Source organism: Somniosus microcephalus, chromosome 11 (genome assembly GCF_052327205.1).
Source record: "Somniosus microcephalus isolate GS21.2 chromosome 11, FLI_Smic_1.0, whole genome shotgun sequence".
In the NCBI taxonomy this organism is placed as follows: Eukaryota; Metazoa; Chordata; class Chondrichthyes; order Squaliformes; family Somniosidae; genus Somniosus; species Somniosus microcephalus.
In genome coordinates, this window is record NC_140997.1 from 33,063,467 (window position 1) to 33,090,931 (window position 27,465).

At 42.5% G+C, this 27,465-nt stretch overlaps 1 protein-coding gene across 1 annotated transcript in view; it reads left to right on the forward strand.

Moving 5' to 3' along the window:
• The window catches only part of foxj1b (forkhead box J1b), a 32,522-nt gene extending 9,677 nt beyond the window's left edge, over window positions 1-22,845 (forward strand). Inside the window, exon 3 of the mRNA XM_086000456.1 lies at window positions 20,553-22,845. Within this exon, the coding sequence (XP_085856582.1) occupies window positions 20,553-21,356 (804 nt within the window). The 3' untranslated portion in view covers window positions 21,357-22,845. The remainder of the gene's footprint in view (window positions 1-20,552) is intronic.
• Window positions 22,846-27,465: the final 4,620 nt, after the last annotated feature.

The following is a 27,465-nucleotide window of genomic DNA, read 5'->3' on the forward strand; positions in this document are numbered from 1 at the left end:
GGGGCTGGGGAGTGATGGGGTTGGGGGAAGGGGCTGGGGAGAGATGGGGTTGGGGGAAATGGGCTGGGGAGTGATGGGGTTGGGGAAGGGGCTGGGGAGTGATGGGGTTCGGGGGAAGGGGCTGGGGAGTGATGGGGTTGGGGGGAAGGGGCTGGGGAGTGATGGGGTTGGGGGTGGGGCTGGGGAGTGATGGGGTGGGGGGGAGGGGCTGGGGAGAGATGGGGTTGGGGGAAGGGGCTGGGGAGAGATGGGGTTGGGGGGAAGGGGCTGGGGAGAGATGGGGTTGGGGGAAGGGGCTTGGGAGTGATCGGGTTGGGAGAAGGGGCTGAGGAGAGATGGGGTTGGGGGAAGGGGCTGGGGAGTGATGGGTTTGGGGGAAGGGGCTGGGGAGTGATGGGGTTGGGGGAAGGGGCTGGGGAGAGATGGGGTTGGGGGAAGTGGCTTTGGAGAGATGGGGTTGGGAGAAGGGGCTGGGGAATGATGGGGTCGGGGGAAAGGGGCTGGTGGGATGAGGGTGGGGGGAAAGGCTGGTGTGATGGGTTTGGGGGAAGGGCTGGTGTGATGGGGTTGGGGGAAGGGCTGCTGTGATGGGGTTGAGGGGAAGGGGCTGGGGAGAGATGGGGTTCGGGGAAGAGGCTGGGGAGTGATGGGATTGGGGGAAGGGGCTGGGGAGTGATGGGGTTGGGGGAAGGGGCTGGGGAGTGATGGGGCTGGGGGAAGGGGCTGGGGAGTGATGGGGTGGGGGGAAGGGGCTGGGGAGTGATGGGGTGGGGGGAATGGGCTGGGGAGAGATGGGGTTGGGAGAAGGGGCTGGGGAGAGATGGGGTTGGGGGGAAAGGGGCTGTGGAGTGATGGGGTTGGGGGGAAGGGGCTGGGGAGAGATGGGGTTGGGAGAAGGGGCTGGGGAGAGATGGGGTTGGGGGAAGGGGCTGGGGAGAGATGGGGTGGGGGGGAAGGGGCTGGGGAGTGATGGGGTTTGGGGGGAAGGGGCTGGGGAGAGATGGGGTTGGGGGGAAGGGGCTGGGGAGAGATGGGGTGGGGGGAAGGGGCTGGGGAGTGATGGGGTCGGGGGAAGGGGCTGGTGAGAGCTGGGGTTGGGGGGAAGGTGCTGGGGAGTGATGGGGTTGGGAGAAGGGGCTGGGGAGAGATGGGGTTGAGGGAAGGGGCTGGGGAGTGATGGGGTTGGGGGAAAGGGGCTGGGGAGAGATGGGGTTGGGGGAAGAGGCTGGGGAGTGATGGGGTTGGGGGGAAGAGCTGGTGTGATGGGGTTGAGGGGAAGGGGCTGGTGTGATGGGGTTGGGGGAAGGGCTGGTGTGATGGGGTTGGGGGGAAGGGCTGGTGTGATGGGGTTGGGGGTAGGGGCTGGTGTGATGGGGTTGGGGGGAAGGGGCTGGTGTGATGGTGTGGGGGGAAGGGGTGGAGTGATGGGGTTGGGGGAAGGGGCTGGTGTGATGGGGTTGGGGGGAAGGGGCTGGTGTGATGGGGTGGTGGGAAGGGGTGGAGTGATGGGGTGGGGGGAAGGGGCTGCGGAATGATGGGGTTGGGGGGGGAAGGGCTGGTGGGATGAGGGTTTGGAGTGAGGACTCAGTGCCTGAATAATCGGAATGCCCGGGGTGTCCAAACTGCAGCCCAAGGTGTGGGATCCTTCCCTCAGAAGCCAAAGCAGTTTAGTCCCATTTATATTTGTTTTTGGTTTGTCCTGTTGGAATTTCATGGGCGTAGAGGTTTGCAAATGACTGTTCTTAACACTGTTGACTCACTAGTCGATAGATCCTACATCACAACACCAAGATCTGTTAATATTAGCAACTCCAGAATTGTGAAAATTAATGGGAACATGGATTTAAACTTCATGATGTTCCCTAATTCTCCTTGGCATGCACCTAACAATTGAAGATAAGAAACTTGGATTCCTCCAATCCAGTTGATTTGTTGTCTGTTCTTGAGTCTGTGTTATCATTAGGTGTATTTAGTATATTAGTCTCAATCTCCAGTCAGAAAAATCACACTTAAGACAACACTGTTTAATTTTGTGCGATATGCTGCTAATGTAGCACTTAGTTTGTCACCGTGAATTTCCCCACATCAATGCAACCACAAACTTGGAACCACCCAGTACCTCATTGAACATTATAAAACTTTTTAAAAAAAAGCCTTGTTAGACCCAGTCCAAGTTTGGAAAGACACAATCTATAATGTACTACTGGATATTTTTCATAGTTCAAGGTGACATAGTATGAAAATTTCACATGCCTGCCATTGCAACTCAAGTGACAACACTGCTCTGAATGTATCCTGTTGTTATCATTTTCATTGTCTCCCAATCACACTACCAAAACAAATTGTAAAATTAATTTACTAATAATTGCTTTAATTGAGTGCTGGTGCAAATATTTGGGCAAATTCCGAGCTATTCACTGTGCAGAGAGTACTTTGAGTGTGCGTAGTTTGGTCCAGTGCTAAACAGTATGGAACATGTATTCTACCAATACTGAGGATTGGTGGGACCCACATGAGCATTTCATTTGCGGTTATGCCAGAAAAATTCTGGTATTGTAAAAGGAGACTGACAGCTCACTCTTTAGTTGGCGATTTTGTTTGTGTTCTGCATTACTTATTGTAGTTTTGACAATTTACTTATTCTTTGATTATGGAAAAAAACTGTTATTGGTGATAGGAATTTGGGCAGAGGGTCTCTTATAAGACAGCTGACAATTAACCAATTGTATTCAGAAGGATTGTACTGAGCAATGTAACAGGATACAGTAACATGACACAGGGTTTGGTAATGAATCTTTCCAATAACAGAAGACAAGGATTCCAGTACCTGCGACATTGTCTTTCTATAATAGTGACATAATTCAAGCTGCCCTTTACAGTAATGATGACTGAACAATGAAATAAAGGGATGGAGGCCTGCACAAAACATGTGATGGATACCTGAGGACACACAAACCACCTAGTCTAAAATAACTGTTAACACAACTAGATGTGACACAACAGTTTAAATTCCCCTCCCACATTTTAATGTTAGCCCTGTTTAGTTCATTTTAGTATCTTACAGTTTCATCATATAAAACTGGCCCAGAGCTGGTGTAATGTTTCTTCTCATGGTGTAACAAAGAGTGTTAGCAGCACTGTGCCACAGCTTGTGATATGTAAAGTTCACTGGGCGTAGGGGGCACCGATGTGGATAATTAAAATTTAATTGAATAACATAACAGAGTGTGTGTGTGCACCATCCTGTCAAACTAAGGACAGGTTGAAGAATGATAGATTTGACTCTTATCAAAATTTAACCTTCCTGATTACTTCCATTTAGTAAAATGGGACACAAGCAACTTGTTTTTAATTTTATGTTGATAGTGCAGTTGTATAATTTTGAATCAGATGTGCTTTTATCTTGAAATGAATAGGAAGTATGATCCCTGTGGATACAATGTCCACATTGCATTTACATTAATATATATCACCATTTAATGATAGTTGTATATAGTCCATATAATTACCATAAGACTAAGATGCACTTACTGTGCAACAACCTGCACTCGCCACTTCAGTGCCCATCTGTCAAATCGCACTGGTACTCCTGTGTTATTCTCACTTTCGTTCATTCAAGGAAAAGCAAAGGCCAGATGTTGGTAGACTGACTAAAGTTGAGGTGATTGAGTATATTTTAATGATGATGAGGTGCTAGGGCAAGACACAGGCTGCAGGGAAAGGCTATATAAAACCAACTTAGTATTTTCTTTTAAACCTGATGCAAAATGCTGCACATGGAGAATTTCTGACAGTGACTGACCTAACCAGAAGCGATTGTTATGATTAGGCTATGTGAACAGGTCATGAGTTGAATATTTTTTGGCACAAAACATCTCCCCACTTCACATATGCCTATATTAGGAATGCACTTCTGAATGTTAGTAAATTCAGCATTTTAAAATACTTGCTTTTTTCTAGAATCTGTAACCAGTTCCACAGAGGTTGTGAAATCTCAGACTCTACCCACTGATGCAGCCAGGCAGTGCATAGTACTGTTGAGTTCTAGGCTGCCTCGAGCACACAGTGGCATAGGCCCACTTTCAAGGTACAGGAAACTCTTTTTTTTTATCTGGCACCGACGGGACCAGCGTGGTGCCGGTTGATCAAAAAGTCCGGATTACAGAGAGGTATATTTACCAAGGTACAAGAGCTCCGTACACAGCCACAGGTGCAGGAGTCCCGGTTACATGGCACTTGTGCAGGAGTCCCGGTTACACGGCCACAGATCCAGGAGTCCCTGTTGCACGGCCACAGGTGCAGGAACCCCGGTTACACGGCCACAGATCCAGGAACCCCGGTTACATGGCCACTAATATGTAGTAAAACTTACCTGAACCTACTCCTGAATTTTGCCGGTTAAGAGAGATTTCTGGATATTTAGGTGCAGGTTAAAAGAGAGTTTCCTGTATAAGAACTAACCTGTAACTGCCTGATTAAGATCTTTGTGCTTAGCTTCTTCCCTTTGTCAGGATGGTGCTGCTGCATGCCTGGATACAGTTCCACAGGTGCCACCAGTCTTACAGTACCTTGCACAGCTGTCCAGAATCTTGCCTCATTGGTGAGCGCTAAGCTCAGTAGTGTCGGCAGACTTTTTAACAACAGTGGGCATCAAAGCCAAGCCCAATCAGTCATCACCTAACACCTGTATACCTACACCTTCCAACAAGGGTACTGGATGGTGGAATAGTAGCAACACTGGCTGATTCTCCTCCCCTTCGTAGGCCAGGAGGTCCAAGGCCAATTGTAGGACTCCAACTGCTGGCCTGGTTGTGATGAGGATTCACATCTGGTCAGTGCAGTTACCCACAGAGCCATTAGGGGAGCAGTTCTTTTAATATTTGATTGAATAACATATAATAGATAAGTATGTTCACCATCTGGCCAAACTGAGTTTAGGCTGGAAATTGATGGATTTAATTTTAATTTTTATACTTTACTCTTCCAGATTATCTCCATTTAGTAAAATGGGCACAAACATATTCATCGTCAATTATACAATAGAACTTAGACTAACATTTTCAGTTGATTTTTGCTGCACAGATCATTTGGAATCTGTCTTACTATCACTTGAAATGAACGAGTGGCAGAGTTTCATGTATGTTGATAAGGTGGAGACACAGTGTATTAAACATGCCTTTAAAATGCTTCTAATGATGCTGTTAAAGTTGAACACGTCATTCAAAATTAGGGAATAAACTTTTAATAAATTCCATGAATTGCAATCTGAAATGGAAATCATCTAAATTGCAAAATTATGGGCTGAAATTTCAATCAATTATAAACTTCAATATATCATTATGTATTTTAATATATTTAGCATACCAAGTTTATACTTTTGCACAATGGATTTCATATAAGGTGTTATCTTTAGTATGCAAAAAGGCTTCCACATCGTGTCATAGAATCATAGAAAATACAGCACAGAAGGAGGCCATTTGGCCAGTTCTGCCTGTGCTGGCTGTTTGAAAAAGCAGTCATGCTCAGTCCCACACCCCCGCTTTTTGTCCGTAACCCTGTAAGTTCTTCATTCTCAAGTACCTGTCCAACTCCCTTTTAAAATTATTTATGGAATCAGCTTCCACCACCTTTTCAGGTAGAGCGTTCCAGATCCCGACAACTCCGGAAAAAAATTCTCCTCATCGCCCCTCTAGATCTTTGCAAATGATTTTGTATCTACGGCCTTTAGTTATTGACCCCCTCGCTAGAGGGAATAAATGTTCTCTATCTACTCTATCAAAACCTCTCATAATCTTGAAAATCTCTATTAGCTCACCTCTTAACTTTCTCTGTTCCAAGGAGAGCAGTCCTAACTTTTCCAACCTCTCCTCATAACTGAAGTCCCTCATCCCTGGTAACATCCTCCTCTGTACCCTTTCTAAGGCCTTTGCATCTTTGCTGAAGTGTGATGCCCAGAATTGTCCACAACACTCCAGCTGAGGCCTAACCAGTGATTTATATAGTTCTAGCATGATCTCTTTGCTTTTTATTCTATTCTTCTATTTATAAACCCAGGTAACTCATATGATTTTTTAGCCACCTTATTAACTTGCCGTGCCACCTTTAAAGATTTATGTATATTGACACCAAGGTCTTTCTGTTCATCTACACTTTTCAAAATCATGCCATTTATAGTATATTTTCTTTCCATATTAGTCCTCGCAAAGTACTTCACACTTCTTCATTAAGATGGAGAATGAAGTAGTTGACTCAGAGACAAGGGTCCGCAATTTAAATTAAGGAAACTACGATGGTCTGAGGAGCGAGTTGGATAGGATTGATTGGGGAATGTCACTCAAAGGGTTGACGGTGGATAGGCAATGGCAAACATTCAAAGACCAAATGGATGAGCTACAGAATTTGTTCATCCCAGTTTGGCATAAAAATAAAACAAAAAAGGTGACTCAACCATGGCTAACAAGGGAAATTAGGGATAGCATAAGATCCAAGGAGAGGACATATAAATTGGCTAGAAAAAGCAAAAATCCTGAGGATTGGGAGCAGTTTAGGAGTCAACAAAGGAGGACAAAGGGATTAATTAAGAAAGGGAAAATAGAACATGAGAGTAAGCTATCAGGGAACATAAAAACTGACTGTAAAAGCTTTTATAGATATGTGAAGAGAAAAAGATTGGTGAAGTCAAGCGTAGGTCCCTTACAGTCAGAATCACGGGAATTTATAATGGGAAACAAGGAAATGGCAGACCAACTAAATACATACTTTGGTTCTGTCTTCACAAAGGAGGACACAAATAACCTCCCAGAGATGTCGGGGAACATAGGGTCTGATGAAAGGGAGCAACTGAAAGAAATCAGTATTTGTAGGGAAATGGTGTTAGGAAAATTGATGGGACTGAAGGCTGATAAATCCCCAGGGCCTGATGGTCTACATCCCAGAGTACTTAAGGAAGTGGCCCTAGAGATAGTAGATGCATTGCTGGTCATCTTCCAGAACTCGATCGACTCTGGAACGGTACCCATGGATTGGAGGGTATTCAAAAAAGGTGGTAGAGAAAAAGCGGGGAATTCTATATAAGCCTGACATCGGTAGTGGGGAAAATGCTGGAGCCTATTATAAAAGATGTAATAGCAGAGCACTTGGAAAACAGTGACAGGATCGGACAAAGTCAACATGGATTTACAAAAGGTAAATCATGCTTGACTAATCTACTGGAATTTTTTGAGGATGTAACTGGTAAAATAGATACGGGAGAACCAGTGGATGTGGTGTATTTGGACTTTCAGAAGGCTTTTGATAAGGTCCCACATAAGAGATTAGCGTGCAAAATTAAGGCACATGGGATTGGGGGCAAGGTAGTGACTTGGATAGAGAACTGGTTGGCGGACAGAAAGCAAAGAGTTGGAATAAACGGGTCGTTTTCCAAGTGGCAGGCAGTGACTAGTGGGGTACCGCAAGGATCGGTCCTAGGACCCCAGCTGTTCACAATATATATTAATGATCTGGACGAGGGAATTGGATGTAATATCTCCAAATTTGCAGACAACACAAAGCTGGGTGGGAGGGTAAGCTGTGAGGAGGATGTCGTGAAACTCCAGTACGATTTGGACAGGTTGGGCGATTGGGCAGAAACATGGCAAATGCACTATAATGTGGATAAATGTGAGGTTATCCACTTTGGTGGCAAAAACAGGAAGGCAGATTATTATTTGAATGGCAATAGATTGGGAGAAGGGGAAGTGCAAAGAGACCTGGGTGTTATTGTGCACCAGTCGCTGAAGGTAAGCACGCAGGTGCAGCAGGCGGTTAAGAAGGCAAATGGTATGTTGGCCTTCGTAGCAAGAGGGTTCGAGTACAGGAACAAGGATGTCTTGCTACAGTTGTACAGGGCCTTGGCGAGACCGCACCTTGAGTATTGTGTGCAGTTTTGGTCACCTTACCTGAGGAAGGACGTTCTTGCCATGGAGGGAGTGCAGCGAAGATTCACCAGGCTGATACCTGGGATGGCAGGAATGACGTATGAGGAGAGATTGTGTCGATTGGGCTTGTATTCACTGGAGTTTAGAAGATTGAGAGGGGATCTCATCAAAACCTATCAAATTCTGTCAGGTCTGGACAGACTAGATACAGGAAGGATGTTTATGATGGCTGGGGAGTCCAGAACCAGGGGTCATAGTCTAAGGATAATGGGTAAGCCATTTAGGACAGAAATGAGGAGGAATTTCTTCACCCAGAGAGTGGTGAACCTGTGGAATTCTTTGCCACAGAGGGCGTGGAGGCCAGTTCATTAAATATATTCAAGAAAGAGTTGGATATATTTCTTGAGGCTAAAGGGATCAAGGGATATGGGGAGAAGGCAGGGACAGGGTACTGAATTTGGATGATCAGCCATGATCTCATTGAATGGCGGAGCAGGCTCGAAGGGCCGACTGGCCTACTCCTGCTCCTATCTTCTATGTTTCTATGTTTCTCCACATTGGACTCCATCTGCCCTGCTTCTGCCCATTTCACCATTCTATCTATGTCATCCTGAAGCCGACAACTACCCTCTTCGCTATCTACTACCTTGCCAAGTTTTGTATCATCTGCAAACTTTATAATGCTGCTCCCTACACCCGAGTCTAGGTCATTTATAAAAATTGAAAAGAGTAATGGACCCAAAACTGACCCTTGGGGAACACCATTGCAAACCACCTCCCAGTCTGAAAAACATCCTGGTGAGGTAGAGCTGGGTGTCGCCAGCGTACGTGTGGAAACTGACGCTGTGTTTTCGGATGATGTCGCTGAAGGGCAGCATGTAGATGAGAAATAGGAGGGAGCCAAGGATAGATCCTTGGGGGACACCTTAGGTAATGGTGCAGGAATGGGGAAGAGATGCCATTGCAGGTGATTCTCTGGCTGCAATTAGATAGATAAGAATGGAACCAGGCGAGTGCAGTCCAATGTTCCATTTAATTTTTTTTTGTGCGCGGTCCCTGTAAATTTGCTGTGTGGCCGCTATGCGCTAGCACAGCTTAGGGGGAACGTTGGTCTCAATGCCCCAGGAATCTGAAACTCTCACTCCTGCACCACTTCTCCAGCCATGCAATAACCTGCACTATCTTCCTGTTTCTATACTCACTAGCACGTGGCACTGGGAGTAATCCTCAGATTACTGCCTTTGAAGTCCTGTTTTTTAATCTTTTTCCTAACTCCTTAAACTTTGCCTGAAGGACCTCAACACTTTTTCTACCTATGTCATTAGTTCCAACATGGACCATGACTTCTGGCTGTTCCCCTTTCCCTTGAAGAATGTTCTGCACCCGCTCAGTGCTATCCTTTATCCTGGCACCAGGGAAGAAACATACCATTTGGGAATCATGTTTGCGGTTACAGAAATGTCTATGCCTCTAACTATCAAATCCCCTATGACTACTGCATTTCTACTCTTTCTTTTTCCCCTGATTCTTACTGCATTCCTCCAAGGAGTCATCACCCTCCCAGGTTACCAAAACTGAAAACCGGTTAGCGAGAGTCACTGGCTTGGGGGATTCCTGCACTACCTGTGTCTTCCTCTTACCCTACCTATTCCCTCACCTCCTGCATCTTCTGTAGCTGTGGGGTGACCACCTCCTGGAATGTATGTTCGAGGAAACGCTCAGACTCCTGGATGCACTGCAAGCTCCGAAACTCAGAGCTTGAGGTCGAGCAACTGGGGGCACTTCCTGCACACATGGTTCTCCAGGATGCATGAAGAGTCCTGGAGTTCCCACATAGAACAGGATGCGCATGCAACGGGTCCCTGCTGGCCTGCCATGGTAGTCCACCCACTGATCTCTAAGTCACTGAGACCCTGACCACTAAAACACTTGATACTGAACTCTTAAAAATCTTAGAAACTGACATCTAAGACACTGAAAAACTAGCATTTACCTGTTACCCACCAATCCACTCATTCCGCTGCAGTGACGTCACTTTTGAATTTCTTTCTCAGTTTTCCACGTTCAGCTCTCGCTCTGACTTTGTCCCCTCGCACTGTTTCCCCTCAAGCTCATTCTCTCTGAAGCTTTACTTATTCTCTCTTATTTTTCTCTTTTGAATCTTTCAATTGCAGTACATGTGAAATGACTTAATATAGATCAGAAATAACAACAAAAAATGCTGGAAATACTCAGCAGGCCAGGCAGCATCTGTGGAGAGAGAAACAGAGTTAATGTTTCAGGTCTGGGGCCCTTCGTCAGACCTGAGACGTTAACTCTGTTTCTCTCTCCACAGATGCTGCCTGGCCTGCTGAGTATTTCCAGCATTTTCTGTTATTATTTTAGATTTCCAGCATCCGCAGTATTTTGCTATAATATAGATCAGAAATAGATTAATTAGTGCCTCCTTGTACAAACATTTAATTATATAGGAGAGCTGAGTGGCCTTAGCCCTGGCATTCGTTCCTTTGCATGCAACATCATTGTATACTGTACAGTACATGGAAGTAGGATACAGCTCAGCATCTAGCACACTGCACAAAAATATTGACAGTTAGAAACAATTTAGTAGGAACATTTTTCTTTAATTTAAGTGAGGCAACCCAGCCAAGTCTACACCCAGCATACACATACACTTCCAGCAGGCGTTACTGGGTAATTGTAAGAAATCACACAACACCAGGTTATAGTCCAACAGCTTTATTTGAAATCACAAGCTTTCGGAGCGCTGCTCCTTTGTCAGGTGAAGTGCAGAGATGCATAAAAACACAGCTTATATAGTCAGAGAATAATGTCAGATGTTTACAGGTAATCTTTCTAACTGCCATTTATCACACCTCGGCAGAGAGATAATCACAGCAATCAAAGGTGTAAATGGTGTCCAAACAGGTCAGTCAGGAAAACATTACATCAAAGAACAATGAGGTGGGGTCACAAGGGGTCAAATGTTGCAGATGCTGGGGTCTGTATGAAAAACAAAAAAACAGACAAGAAACATTTTTTTTGCTGGAAATCACAGCAGGTCCGGCCGCATCTGTGTGGAGAGAACAAGCCAACAACGACTCGAGTCTGGATGACCCTACGTCAGGTGGGGTTACATGTAGCATGACATGAATCCAAGATCCCGGTTCAGGCCGTCCTGAGTAATGATCAGGAGTAAGAACCCGGGCCAGTTTTCACCCTTCCTAACCCAGGGCAGTGAGGCAAATTTTACTGAGATTACCTAACATAGCATAGATCACAGAATTGAACCTGAAACCTCCCTGGTTTGTATAGCTTAGCCGCTTCACTGCATAAATTTGCTTAGTCATTTGCGGGGGCGGGCGGGGCATGTGTTATTTTTTTAACAATTGCGCAGATACAGAACTTAGCGATAAAAGAAAATTCCATTCTTGTCACTGTAAGTTTGGAAGAAAGAATTGGGGGCATGCACACTCCATGAATGTGTTGCACCGGCTATGGGAGAGGCTGAAGGCGATGTCATAGTCAACCCTATGCTGACCTTGTCCAGTCATTGCAGAGCAGCAATCCATGAAGCAAACTGATGCAGAGTTATATTGTCACATTAGCAGAGTACAAGTCTGAGACCATCATGCTGAAGCTGTATTGTGCTGTCTGTGGTCAGGATACGTGTTGAGAAGTGCATTCAGTTTCGGTCCAAAATAAGCCCCGAGAATGGTGTAGAAAAGGGCCGTGAAGCTGATCCCCAGTGTCAGAGGACTAAGTGATGAGGAAGGCTTAGCAAAGCTCAGACTCTCCAGCTTGGAAAGGAGACAAACGAAAGGGCACCTTATCGAGGTATGTAAGGTATTAAGTGGAATAGTAAAGGTTAATCCTGAGCAGTGATTCAAATGAAACCAGAACTGTAAGACAAATGTACACAAATTAAAAAAAACGAATAAAAGGCAACTTCAGGACTTATGTCAGGAACACGCTTTACACTAAGTGTGATGGGTACCTGATGTTCTGGGTGTGTAGTGGAGGCAAAGACTCTGGAATTATTCAACATTCAGTTGTGATGAAAGGACCGGACTATAGGTATCAGTGGAGGGTCACCTAGCTGAGCTGAATAATCTTCCTCATCTTTGTGAACACCTGATGATATTTTAAATTCTAAGTTCCCCAGGTCATTGCCTTCACTGACACAAAACTTTGATCACTCACCACTTCACTTGTAGCAATACTAACCCAACGAGCCCCCATTTTAACCCCCCCCCCCCGCACTCAGCTAGAATGAGGGCGAGTGGGGATTAAAATCCTTGCTCTTCTGATCCTTGCTGGCCGAGTGCCATTTTAACAGGCTTGTTCTGGCCAGCCGGCGAGGCCCTCGCAGCAGGCAGGTAACAACGTTGGGGACTGATGATGTCATTTAGATCTGACTGTTTTAACTCTAGGCAGCCACAATCGGTGCCTGGTGCCAGCCTTGCCAGTAGCACCGGGCACAAAGGAATAGCAGGCCCACAAGAGGGTTGAAAAGCAAAGTTAAAATTGAGCTTTTTGAACTTTTCTCTGTGGGCCTAGAGGAGCAGGATTGATTTTTCGGACCCCAAAAAGAAACCGAGGGTCCCGGACTTCCCACACCTCACTCGGGGCCATGGCACACCACAACTGGTTTGTGTGTTGGAGAGGAGCTCAGTACAGTCATATGTCTTGCTTTGTTCTGTGTTTGCGTCAGTGGTTTGCTGCAAATATTCTAACTAATATTTGACTATTATATAGATCAGTATTGTCCAATATGTTAGTCACTAGCCACATGTGGTTAATTGGGAATCCAAATGTGGCTAATTGCATAAAAATGAGTGATAACCATTGTTGGGCATGTGATCTCAACACTCGTATTCGCACAGTATATGCATGCGTACTTTAACCTTTTTGTGCGTTTGTTGGTAAAATGGTAAGACGAAAAGCAGAGTTGGAGTGCATTAATTCCTTGGTTAATAAATGGTGGTAGATGTTAAGTGAATATACACGTGAAGTACATTTACCTGTAATGTGTGAGTCAATGTAAAGTCTTCTCTTATAAATTTAGTGCATGCAGCTAAAACGGTGTTGCCATAGCCATAGTATTGGCAATGCACAGATAAGTCAACATCTGAAAGAGAAAAATAGGTTAAAATTTCTGGTATGACTTTTTATCAGATTTCTGGGGGAGAATGCCCTTGGGATGGCCCTGATCTCCCACCATAACTTCAGTCGAAGATCTGTGGAATCCCTGGAGAAACAGAGTAATTGTCCATTTCTCCATGGGGTTCCACTGATGTCCCACCGAGGAACATTCCAGACATCTATTGGTACCATGTGGGCTAGAATCTCATTATTCTTAAAGATAACCCAAGTTAATCAAGGCATTTAAGAGGAGATTAGATAAACATGAAGAAAAATATTGAAGGGGTATGAGGAAAAAGCAGATAAACGGAATTAAAATAGGTAGTTCTGATGTGGACCCAGCACCATCGCAAGCAGAATGGCGAAATGGTCTCCTTCTGTGCTGAAATTTCCATAAAGCTTTCCAAAATATGCAGTAATGATCATAAATAGGTTTCAGTTACATGGGTTAAGTTTGCTTGAGTGCACCTCATCTCCATTTCATTATTTTTAGTTGAATATGGTGGTGAGAACAATGAGTTAGAAGTAGACTGCAGTTAAAGCAAAGACCTGAATAAATTGTAATTGAAGATTCATAAACTGCAAACTATAATTGTACCTTGATTGCACTGAAGCACTGTCCTCACCAGCTGTTATTCGCTATTGCTTCTACCCCATTCCCTGAGGTGATCCTCGTTGCCTCTTCTGGCTCCTACTTGAAGCTTTTGAGTTGATGCAGGACCACACAACGTGAGCAATAATTCCCAATATTATGATAACATGCTTTAGACGGAGCTGGATTCATCTGTCATGGTGGGTGCCCACTGTTTATAATAAAAGTCTGCACTCTCCTGGGACATGTCCATGTCTCCCCAGGGTTTGCGAACTATTGGTCTCATGTTTGTTCAAGAAGTACATGGCTTGGAGTTTCTGTACAAATAATCAGATGTGCTTTCTGACCAAGCAAATCATTTTTAAAAGTGTGTTGTTAGTTAACTTGTACGTAAAGCAATGCAACATTCATAAAACATGTCTTGGATCTAAAAATATTTGCCCTTTATCACATGTAGACTATTGGACTATTCGGTGATGCCCCGATTGGGCGCTATCTTTTGAAAAGTAGAAAAAGTAGTGCCAGGTGCTAATGATTCTCTCCTGCCGGGAAATTCAGCTTTAGCGCTCCAAGAGGGAAGTGGGGCGCTAAATCGAGTGCTAACCACTGCTCAGGGCGCTAAAGTCCGAGAGCGGGATGGTAGCAGCAGAGCGCTGAACAATGAGGAGTGCAAAGATACCGGCATCGGAGGCTGCTTCCCTCGCTTAAAGGGAAGGGCCAATGATGGTGCACAACATACATCTGCTCAGTTCTGTGTTGCCAGGCGACCTGCGCAACTGCCATTACAGCCCCGAACACTCTCAGAGAGTGGAGGGCTTGGACACCTCGCAGCAATAAAGCATCAAAAACTTTCAGCAGGCACCAGACTGGTGCAAAGAATAAAGTTTGGCCGACCTGAAAACCACTGCCTTTAATTAGCGCTCCCCAAGCGGCCAGCCTCCTCTTACTGCCGTTCCTGACGCCCGGTGATACAACAGGTGGCGGGAGGCAGTTTCACATCCGGGGTGGTAACGGGACACTACACACTTTATTACATCGTGATCTGCAAGGTGCCAGAGGGCGAGGTGGTAAGTGTTAGCATCAGTGCTAAACCGGCAGGGAAGTTTGCGGGCATCGCTGAATTCGCCGCGCTCGGTCGTTAATCCCTTAGCGCCCTGTTACCACCCCCCCCCAGGCGCTAATGGGAGGCACAAAGCAGCCAAATTTCTCCCCCTTAGTTTCTCTTTCAAATAAAGCTACGTCTGTTGTGGAGTGAGCACAAACTATTTTTTCCCAAAATTGGTTTGTTTCCATATTAGAAAGTTACTTAGAATCAACATGAGAAGAGATTTAGGTGGGATACAAGGTTGGATTCATTTTAGGGTTTTGTCACAATGTGCCAATAATTGGCATCCTGTTTGAAAGCAAATTTTGAGCTCAATATAACGATTTAATATGTTTTTCACGTTGAGTTGACACAGGATCTGTAGTTTGACACCAGTGTAAGACAGCCGATCTCAGCCTGGTTTCATTTACAAGAAGTGGTATGAAACTATATCGAGGAGCTGGACTCTCACTATTCTGGCTTCAGGCTCTACAAGGCAAAGCAAAATTCCTAAATATTAAAATCTGAAAAGATGACCCTTTATTAATATCAAAATTATCGCCAGCATTTGGATGTTAATTAGCAGAGGATACATGTGCAGAACTCTACTTTGATTGAGACAGAGTGATGTAGAGCCAGCAGTATAATTCAGTGCTTTCAACTCGCATTGTTTTTTCTAAGCAGGTACCAGAGTCAGGCATTACCTGGAACAGAACAGCCATATAAATAAAAGATGGCAATATAATTCTATTCATTAATCTCTTCTACAATCATGACATACCAGAGTTATTATTCTGATTTTATTGAGGTTTTGGCAATTAAGTAAGAATAAGTAATGCTCATCACCTGCTGCCCGTATCCTAGCTCGCACCAAGTCCCGTTCACCCATCACCCCTGTGCTTGCTGACCTACATTGGCTCCTGGCCCGACAACACCTCAATTTTAAAATTCTCATCCTTGTTTTCAAATCCCTCCATGGCTTCACCCCTCCCTATTTCTGTAACCTCCTCCAGCCCTACAACCATCCGAGATCTCTGTGTTCCCCCAATTCTGGCCTCTTGCACATCCCCGATTTTAATCACTCCCCCATTGGCTGCCTAGGCCCTAAGCTCTGGAATTCCTTCCTTAACCCACTCCTCCTCTCTATCCCTCTCTCCTCCTTTAAGATGCTTTTTAAAACCTACCTCTTTGACCAAGCTTTTGGTCATCTGGCCTAATATCTCCTTATGTGGCTCGGTGTCAAATTTTGTTTGATAACGCTCCTGTGAAGCGCCTTGTGACATTTTACTACGTTAAAGGTGCTATATAAATGCAAGTTGTTACTCGTTATTGAGGAGATCTTAGCTGAATAGAACTTTCTAGAACACAATCATTGATGTGAAATTGCCTCTGGAATATCCACTTGAGTGAAACTCTGTTTTTGTTTAAGATCTTATTTGAAATGACCATAATTCCTATATATATATATATTGTGGCGGAGCCACCAAGGGTCTCAGAACAATTAGTAATAATCCCTTTAACTACAGTGTAGTGCAGCCGCGGACTGCACCTTTAAACTGCCTGTTAACTGTACTGTATTGTGTTTTCCTGCACTCCACGTGATGACATCATGACGCCGATCACGTGACCACCAGTGGCGCGAAGAACGCGATGACGTCATGACGTCAGCTTCCAGAATCTTCCAGTAGTCGTCGAATGCCCAGCAAGCTGAATAGACCTGTGTACCGTTTCTCCTGTAGTTTCCCTGTTAACTTCGTTGTTCATTAAAAACTGTTGATTTGATTCATCGAGTCGAATACCTTATTCAGATAGGAACCTCCGTTCCTACAATATACAGTATTGTGGATTTTTAGAAATTGCAATTAAAAAAAAAAAATCACAATCAGGTAAAACGTGAGGCTGTAATTGTAGAATTTCAGACCAGCAGACTCCATCACATCCCAAAGCACTTCACAGCCATTTAATCACTTTTGAAGTGTAGTTACTTTGCATGTAGGCAAATGCAGGAGCTAATTTGCATGCGTCAAGGTCCCACAACAGCGAATGAGATAAATGACCAGTTAATCTGTTTCTGATGGTGTGTTTGAGGGAACAATGTTGACCAGGTCACGGGGGGCACTCCCTTCTCTTCTTCAAATAGTGCTGTGGGGATTTTTATATCCAGCTGAACAGGTGGTTGGGGCCTTCAGTTAACACATCGCCTGAAAGGCAGCACCTCAAACAATGAAGTACTACCGCACTGAAGTATTAAACTGAAATTTGAGCTCAGGCCCTTAGTGTGGGGCTTGAAACCACTATCTTCTAACTCAGAGGCAAGTGTACTAAGACCAAGCTAAGCTGACACAGAGCAGAGTACATTGTAGAGTCACTATGAAATACAGCCTCGTACTCACTGCTTCCAGAACATATCCAGAACGTTACTGTTACTCTTTGAACTCTTAACATTGAAATTATACAAATGATTTATTGGCCCAGAAATTTGGGTTGGGGGCTTCCCACGAGTGCAAGCCCCCGACCTGCACTTACCTTGCGCGCCGGCTGTTGAGCTCTAGGGCCCTGTGGAATTCCGATCCGGGGCCTGGTCCAGCTGCCGGCACGCAGTGCTTGCGTATCCCAGGGGCGCAGTTAGTTCGATGCGTCCCCTGGGATCACGTGGGCCATGGGCAGCCAATCGGAGCAGGGAATGCTCCATTCATAAGTCTGACAGGAAGTGCTGTCAAGACTTATAAATACTACGGCCCCAAAATAGCACTAAACCTTCAAATAATTTTTTTTTAAATCACATTTTTTAAATAAACTATAAATTACATTAAATAACTATTTTAAACAATAATTTAAATTTTTGAAAAAAATAATTTTATATTTTAACGGGGCTAAAAATAAACTTACCTTGCTTTAAAGTATTTAAAAATAATAAACCTGTGGAAAAAATGTTTTAATTTTAATTAATTCACCACTTACCTTGTAAAAAGCAGGCCTTACGCCTGCTTTTTAAATGTGTAAATTCTGCAGGCTTACCCTCCCGGGAAAACCTGCAAAAAAAACCTAAGTTTGATGTGCACACGCAGCCTCCCCTGCGCACGCGTTCAACCTCTGAACCTCTTCGTTCAGAGGAATGGAAGTGCCGGTTTCCCATGCATGCGCAGTGCATGCAGGAAACCGGCACTTCCATCGGGCCCACGGGTGAGTACCCAGCGCGTACTCACCTGTGGAGACCCGAATTTCTGGGCCAGATGAATCATTAGTAGGAAGGATGAAGCAATAATAATAGTGGCCAAGAGTATCCTGGACTTGTGACTGAAGAATACTGCATGGGGGAGGAGGAAATTTCCTCTGTTCTCTACTTGTATTGAAATCAGAAATGTGAGTGTAAAAGATACATTATCACTTGGCTATGAAGAGCAGACAAATTATATTTTCCATCATCTTGAGAGAACACCTAAAGAGAGAGCTAAATGCAGAAAATCAGGGAATCGGGAACAACATTTTTAAAATATGGGTTGGAATTGTTTCTGTGGCCCCTAGCCCATGATTTTAAAATGAATCCAAACTGCGGAGTACAGAGGTGATAAATCTCAACCATGGAGGCCGTGTTTGATAAATTAATTATTTTGGCGATTATAGGATTAATGCAGAGTAGCAGATAAGTATCAAATGAATATGAGAATATAATATGCAATGTACATAAAATTATAAGCGCATATAATTGAAGCCGCCACTTCAGTGCAGTACTGGGGGCATGCTGCATTATCAGAGGTGCAGCTTTTCAGAGTAGACTTTAAACCCAGGCCCCATGTCTGTTCAAATGGATGCAGAAGACCTCAGGGTATTATTTGAACAGAGCAGGGGAGCTTATCACTCAGCCAGGACCACCAAAATTAATCATTTATCTCATTGCTGTTTGTGGGACCTTGCTGTGCAAATTGGTGTTTGTATTTTTCTATATTGGAATAGTGACATTTAAAAAGTAGTTCGCTACCTATGAATCACTTTGGTACATCCTGAGGATGTGAAAAGATACGAAAGAAAGAAAAATCTTGCATTTATATAACGCCTTTCATGACCTCAGGATGCCCCAAAGTGTTTTACAGCCAATTAAGTTCCTTTGAAGTGTAGTCACTGTTGTAATGTAGGAAACACAGCAGCCAGTAGGTGCACAGCAAGGTTCCACAAACACTTTTATGTTCATAATAGGTCAAGCAGCAGACATAAGTGGCCAGTGTAATGGCCACTTTTTATAATATTTAGGCATTTTTGTTACCTTTAATATTCATTAAAGACATCATATAGCGCAAACCAGATTAAATACAACAGAAAGTACCATGGAACCTACATTGGTGAGAGACAACTACATTCCTTTTTCATGGTTAAGTGTAATGTAAAATGATGGCTTTATAATGAAAGTTGATGGCAAAGATGGTGTAAGTTCTTTAATAGGCAAGGGGAAAACAGAAAAGACAATGACAAGATAGGAAAATTAAAAGAACTAACCCAACAATATGGAGCAGACAGATAGCAATTTTTGCAGTAAAACCTTGCTGCAGTGCTCACAGTTGTAAAATATTACCGTTTGATTTCCAAAAATAAAATGATGACTCCATGCCTTTATGTCTTGCTCTTGGTTTGACAGAATAATGTTTACGAAGGGGGAGAAGAATAAATTGGGGCAACTAGTTGTCTAATGTCAGTTGTAAGCAAACTGTTGGAATCCATAATCCAAGATAGAATTATTGAGCATTTAGAAATGCATAGGTTAATCAAGGACAGCCAGCACAGATTTGTTAAAGGCAAGTTGTGTTTGGTCAGATAAAGGGAATGTGGTAAATGCAGTGTAGATGGAATTTCAGAGGGGATTTAGTAAGGAAAATCTCAGAAGAGACTTGTGAATAAAATTCAGGTGTATGGTATAAGAGGAAACATAGCACCAGAATGGACAGGATGGGTAGATGCAATGTTGATAAATGTGTAATGATACACTTTAGAGAAAAAACAAAGAACAAAAGTGTACATTTAATGGAAAAGCACAGAAATCTAGGGGTTTGAGGGTAGGTAGATAAAGGAATAAAAACAGCAAACAGAATTTTGGTTTTATTAATAGGGACATAAAGTAAAGATATAATCAATTTATACAAAACAATGGTTAGTCTACAGTTAGAGAACTGTGTGCCGTTTTGGGAACCCCACTCTAGAAAGAGAATTGCAGCCATTGAGAGTGTATAGCCAGGATGATGCCAAGGATGGAAGGGGAGAGTTGATAAACTGGGGCTACTTCCACTGGAGCAGAAATGGCTAAGAGGAGATGTAATAGTGTTTTGAAACTATGAAGAGTTTTCAGAGAGTGAATAAGGAAATATTATTTACTCTGGTTGGGGAGTCAATGACAAGGAGGCATAAATTTAAAATTATGCTTCACCACTGGAAGTAGCTGCGGCAGAGACCATTAGATCTTTTAAGGGAAAAGTGGATAAATATTTGAAGCAAAGGAAGATAGAAGAATGTGGGAAGAGAGCAGGGCAGTGAGAGTAGTTTTGGATTTCTCTAGTTTTGAGATGATGAGCCGAATGGCCTCTTCTATGCTTTAAACTTCTATGGTTAGCCCAGATTGGACTGAATTTAATATTTAAAACTAGATTATTCCTACAAAATGTGGAACAAAATATTGTTGTAAAGAAATAGTATGTAATTTTAATATACACAAATGCACCTTGAGCACCACTTTTATAGGTCTAGTTAAGTAACAGTAAATTTCTTTCATACTTCCGATGTAGAAGATGTTGTCATATTAATGTCTCTCTTTTTTCCATCTTATTTACAGAATTCTATTCGTCATAACCTTTCTTTAAATAAATGCTTCATGAAAGTGCCAAGACAGAAGGATGAACCTGGTAAAGGAGGTTTCTGGCAGATTGATCCACAGTATGCTGATATGTTTGTTAATGGTGTATTCAAAAGGAGACGGATGCCTACAACTCATTTTAGCACCCTCAAACAAAACAAACTACCGTCTATATCTACATCTGAAGTCTCACTAAATCCATCAACTCAATCTTTTCTGCCTTACTCCGGGCCTGGACATGCATCTATGCGGTTCATGGAAAATGGTCATAGTAATCAAATTTTCAACTCCTCAGACAACCAACGAACTGCAAGCAAACGCAAGCAAGCCCTGCCAAAGCGAACAATGAAGATGGCCAGAACTTCCAAGTCTCCACTGCTGGCTCATGATGATAGAGAATCAGAATCCCTCAAGGGAGACTTTGACTGGGCCTCAGTCTTTGATGATGTGTTCAATGTAAATGGGAGCAATTTTGAGGACCTAGACATCAATGCAGCATTGAACTCACTGGGGACAGAGCTGGACCTTACTGTCCAAGGAAGGCACATTAGCCCACAGTCTAAATGGTGCTCCATGGGGATGGACCAAGTTCTTGCAGAAACCACCAGCCAAACTCCCCAGTTTGAAGATTTTACTTTTTTCTCAGATGCTCAAAGGCATCCATGGGAGGAGATGAAGGAAGAGTTCCAAGTGACCCCTTTGAATATAGATCAAGGCTTCAACTTCTATGAAGGATTCTACAATGAAATGCATCAGTGGGAAAGAGGAGACACCTTTCTGTGACCAGACTATATTCTCCAAATGATCAATCTTGAACCATTTGCTACATTAGCATTAATGCTCTTGATTATTGGAAATGTACAGCTTACGTGAAGTTCCTTTATACTGTTGAAAAATGACCCGTTTGTTATTTTTTATTGTTTATAATTTTTACACTGGAGTACCATTTAACAGAGATTTCTGTCATGGTTAAAAGAAAACAGTCTGAAATTCTTAATAGTTTTAAGATCATACCCTCCGATTACATAACAGATTGTACCACTATAGGTGCACAATGCTGCGATATTTAGAAGGGATGTGTCAAAGCTATTTGTCATTTCAGATTCTTTATCTTTGTTCAAAACCGAAAATTGCTCAATTGCACTTGACACTTTGGAAGACCATGTTGCTAAAGTGAAAATATTATGCCAATAATCAAGTCAAGCAAGCATACAATAAATGGAACTGTGATGGCACTATATACGGTCAATTAGGAGCTAGCTAATTCTTATCTGAAATGGATGGTTCTTAAGAGCCTTTCACCTCTATTCTTGCTAGTTGATCCAAAAATTGTACATTGAAGTATATTGCACTTAAAAACTTTACTCCTAAAAAAGACTAACTCTAACATGGACTTGCGTTAAAACTGATTTCCATTTCTACTAACTCGCTGTTGCAGTGTTTTGCCATATGAACTTGAATTAGAAATACAGGGCTAAACTTGAGGTCATTTCAAGTTAATTTTCCACTTTTTCTTGACTTGGCTATTGAATGAATGTTCGCTTTGGTTCTATGGCTTCACAGAATCAACACTCTTACAGGATGCAAGGCTGACCATATATTTTTCCATGAAGTACTTATTTTACTCAGATGTATTAGTGTTAAAAGTGTAGTTTTGTGGAATTGATTTGGTGACTAACATGAGTGAAAATTCTCAAACAGAAGGGACGTGGGTAAGATTTAATACAATTATTTTTGGAACTGCCCTTAATCATGACAAACTCGAGGCCTAAATGATTGGACACTAGAAAGGGCAATTGTACTTGCTACGTATCTTGCAGTGAAGCAAGCATCTTGGGCTGTCTCTGTTAGCATGGATCGTAAAACAAAAAACGTGTAATCAAGTCATCATGATTCTATGCAGAACTCCTTTCCTCATTGTGTTGGAACTGCTGCCTTAGCAATGAAGATATGGAGGGTTTCCATCCTGTGACTTTTGCAAAGAGCTGCTATGTATTTCAGAAGATGAAGTGAACAACGTCCACTGAACTGTGTAACTATGCCAATCTCTTTAATTCATGAATGCAGACTAGAGAAAAACTCATCAATCTTTGAGCTGAATGGATAAGTAGTCACTGTTAGATGCTTGTTTTGTAACAAGAAAAGTGTGTTTGCTTGGGTCACTCTGTTAACTGACCAATGGAGCAAATCGCCCATGTGTGCAATCTCCCATTTTCTATTCTGGTTAAATGCTATATGCCTCACTGCAATAAAAATTGTGGGGTTTAAAGCACATATTCTGGAGTTTTTTTTTGTAATAAAAATTATTACCCTTCATTTTTCTGATTAGAAACAAATGTTATTTTGTAATAATCAGTAGCATGAAGATCATGTGGTAATCTGGACAGTAGCAATAAGGTGGATAAAGCCTTTTATATAAACCATATATGTGTAGTGGAATTGATTTGGTGACTAAAAATTCTCAAACAGAAGGGAAATGGGTAAGATTTTCCCATTTGGGGAAATGCTTTTGATATATATATATATATATGTGTAAGGAAAGACTTGCATTTATATAGCACCTTTCACGACCACTGGATGTCTCAAAGCACTTTACAGCCAATGAAGTACTTTTGGAGTGTAGTTACTGTTGTAATGTGGGAAACGCGGCAGCCAATTTGCACATATAAACCATATATGTGTAGTGGAATTGATTTGGTGACTAAAAATTCTCAAACAGAAGGGAAATGGGTAAGATTTTCCCATTTGGGGAAATGCTTTTGATATATATATATATATATGTGTAAGGAAAGACTTGCATTTATATAGCACCTTTCACGACCACTGGATGTCTCAAAGCACTTTACAGCCAATGAAGTACTTTTGGAGTGTAGTTACTGTTGTAATGTGGGAAACGCGGCAGCCAATTTGCACACAGCAAGCTCCCACAAACAACAATGTGATAATGACCAGATCATCTGTTTTTGTGATGTTGATTGAGGGATAAATATTGTCCAGGACACTGGGGATAACTCCCCTGCTCTTCTTCGAAATAGTGCCATGGGATCTTTTACGTCCACCTGAGAGAGCAGGCCTTGGTTTAACGTCTCATCCAAAAGACGGCACCTCCTTTAGCACTGCACTGGAGTGTCAGCCTAGCTTGTTGTTCAAATCCTTCTGACTCAGAGGCAAGTGTGCTGCCAACTGAGCCACGACTGACACTGATATAAAACTATTTGAAATGAATCAGTATGATTGGCCCAGGTCTGGATCCATTTTAGTGGCAGAATTCCCCACCGAAATACTAGCCGAAATACCAAATGATCATAAGATGTGCTAGTGTTAAAAATATAGTTTTGTGCAATTAATTAGATCACCAACATGAGTGAAATATCTCAAACAGAAAGGACATGAGTACGATTTGAAATAATTATATTTGGAACTACTCTTAACCCTGAGAAGCCCAAAGTGTCAATGGTTGGATGTGAGAAAGGGCAATTGTACTTGCTGTATATTGTAGTGAAACAAACATCTTGGGCTGTCTCATTTTAGATGGTGTGTGCTGCCATGTGTAATCTCTCTGATTTGTACAACCCTATATGATTGGAACATTATTTTGAGCTGCGCCTTGGTTACAAGTTCTGATTAGGGGGTGTCTGCAGTTTTTAACAAATTGCTATTTGCATAGACTTTGGTAGGGTTTGAGAAAATGTACTCACTTTAACAGAACCGATTCATCTTAACCTCTTCTCTGCAGCCAAATGCAGGAAAGAACTAGGATTCTTCCTTGTGTTGTTACCTTAACTGAATGTCTTCAGCAACAGCATGTAGAGGTTTAGCCTGCCATTGAGAAGAATCAGCAAATGTTTTTTTTTGAGAATTAAACGTAAGGCAAGGGTCTTTTCACAAAATGTTGGGAACAAGGGTGCTCCTGCTGCATCATGCACAGGCTTAAATAGTGCAACAGCTGTGAGGTCTTGCACTGACCGTGAATGCGTATTTGACTTTCCCCTTTGAAAATTGGCTGACTGCATGAAGTATGGGTTTGCGATTCTTAATAAAAAATGACTTAAGAGTGTTAGCCTAACTCTTTAAATACAGACTTTGATCTCTTTAAAGCAAAATATTCAAAGTATTTTAGGGCGAGTGCATGAATTGTACAATTTCAGTTCTTCATTAGAGAAGTCTGAGTGAGTGAATTGTACAGAAATATGTGTTGCATCCCCTTTTGAAGGAGAGCCTTCGAATTAATCAGAGAAAATGGGTCTTTGAGAGCAAATGTACTACCATTCTGGTAAAATCAGCTAACTCATCACAGGCAAGAAATCAAACCTGGGACTTTCCTTTATCTGTATAATAATTCACTACCGTTGCAAATTGTAGGTTGTCTCTAAGGTATGGGGTTATCTACTGAGCCACTTGGGGAACAAGTCTTGGCATTTTTCTCTCAACCTTAGAAGTAATCAAATTTTAAACGTACTCAAATACCTGCATGTCTATGCCACTTGCCATCCTCTCTTCAGTGGTTTCAACATACACAAATGTCCATGGTCAGTACTTGTTGGTACTCGTATCAAAGATAGTGATTGCCTAAAGCTTTAAACAATATAAAAGCCTGAACTCAAAAATTTACCTCAGACACTACACTGTATTCTTTTCAAAATACCATTTTTAGATTTACAACAGGTTATTAGAATCTATAAATATATATATACATAAAATTATTACAAATATAGTATTAATTTTCATGAAGGATATTATTTGGATTCAAGTTGAATTAACACATAACCTATCTGATGGAAAAGGAGTTGGGTAGATGAAAGGTCTGATCTTTTGTCAGACGTGATCATTTTAAATATTAAAATCATTCTCTTCTATAATTATTAGGTTGAATGTGAAGAATGGAAATGGTACTGAATTGAATTATAGGACAGTAATGAAATGCAAATAAGGAAGCAATCAGTTAGAAAACGTAGGCAGAAGTCTTTAGAGCAAATTCTAATCCATTAGAAAAGCAAATATAATTTTAATAGGCAGCTATTCAATAGCTGATCTTGTTATTTTATTATCATATGTATTGCTCAGTTAATGATTTAATTAAGATGTATTGGGAGGAGAGGATCAGTCTGATCGGCTGTAATAATCAAAAATAATAGGAAAATGAAATTACTATTTTAGGTTATTTAGCTAATTTCTACAATTATTTAAAGTCTATGCACCCTAAACCCCTGTTGTTACAAATTTTGGATCTGCCTTAGATACTTGTTCAGGTTCAGCAGCATTGACCACACCCAGAAGTGAGATAAGTGACCCCAATATTTACTCGGGGCTGTGAAGTGGGGGTCGGAGATTGTGAGGTTAGAGGTTAGCTTGTTGGGTCTGGAGGAAACACTCCTGCTCCTTCTGCCCACAGTAGTGCTGTAAATGCACTTACCTCATGGATCCAGCCCTTCTCATCTTTTACTTGACGCAGTTGCCGAGCCCCAGGAAACCCAGTCGACAGTATGTTAAAAATAAGAAAAACAGTCAAAATGGAAGCATTCGACCTTCGCTGACCGACCCACCTCCTGGGAGTGGATTGCTTGCCCGCCCCCGACCCACCTCTGTTAAAACCAGAACCGGAGGAGTGTTGGGGTTGGGTTTGAAATGTAAATTTTTTTTACTTTCCACCCAACCCAAACCCACCCATTCTTTGGGGCTAAAATTACCCCCTACCCCCATGTATCTTACATTCAGGAGTTTACCTTTAATACTCAAACAGCTAATTGTACAATAGCATAACCTGGGGAGGGGTGAATAATAATACTCCCTCGTGGTCTGAATTGGATATAGTGTCCTTCACATGTTCCCCCATGTGCACTACTCCAGTCTTCTGCTGGCAGAACTGAGGAACATTTTGGTCAGACGAGGTCAATGTAGGATTAAGAAGCTGCTTTATTTTACATAATAATGCATGTGACTGAACAGGATATTATTCCAGGCTGTTTTTATTTCTTCAATAATACTCCTCATAGCCGATAAAACAACAACTTGCTGTGCTATCCTGACTAGAGGGCAGAAGGCTCACTTTGAGTTGTCCTTCCTGCTGGTCAGCTATGAAAACTGATCGGCTATATCTTAAATTTCACTCAGGCTAAGGCTGGCCTTTCGCTGCCTTTGTTGGAACTGATTGACCATGTCTTTTACTTTTTTTTGTTACTTTACTGCACAAGAAATGTAGTTTGGCTCCTGCTCCCATTCTCTTGCCAGGTGTTGGTCAGCAGAGCTGCCAGTCAAGCCTGCTACCCCCTCCAAAGAACAGATGTTCAGACTACCCTGGCAACTAACCCCTGCTGAGCTCAAGTGAAAAATGCCATCCCATGAATAATAGGTGTTGTTTTTGCTGGGAGCTCTAAATTGAGACAATTGTAAAGTCTGTGGGTTGTACGGTTAATAACGACACAGACTTCAGGAGTAACAAACAAACAGGTCTTTACTATTCGAAGGTCAGGGCGAATCTGCCCCAGCAATCCTGCCACAACACTTATATACTGGTGTGGTCACTATCGGTATTACAGTATACAGAAGCCAAACAAATAGTGCCACACCTAAAGTAGTTCTCTTAAAGGTGAACGGTTACATTCAATAGTTCCCTTAAAGGTAGACGGGTACATACACTACAATCCTCCCTTTTTAGCTTATTACTTACAGAGTCCCCGTTAAACATACATATCTTCAACTTCCTATAAAACAAATTACAGATATAATCTCGGTGGAGTCAATGTCATATAAAACAATTTACAGATATAATCTTGGTGGGAACAGTTCACAGGTTCAGTCTCTGCGGAAACAGTTCATAGATTCAGTCTCTGATCTTGACTCGTTCCAAACAACATCTCTTTGGTGTAGCCGGTTCACATGGCTAGCGTGACTC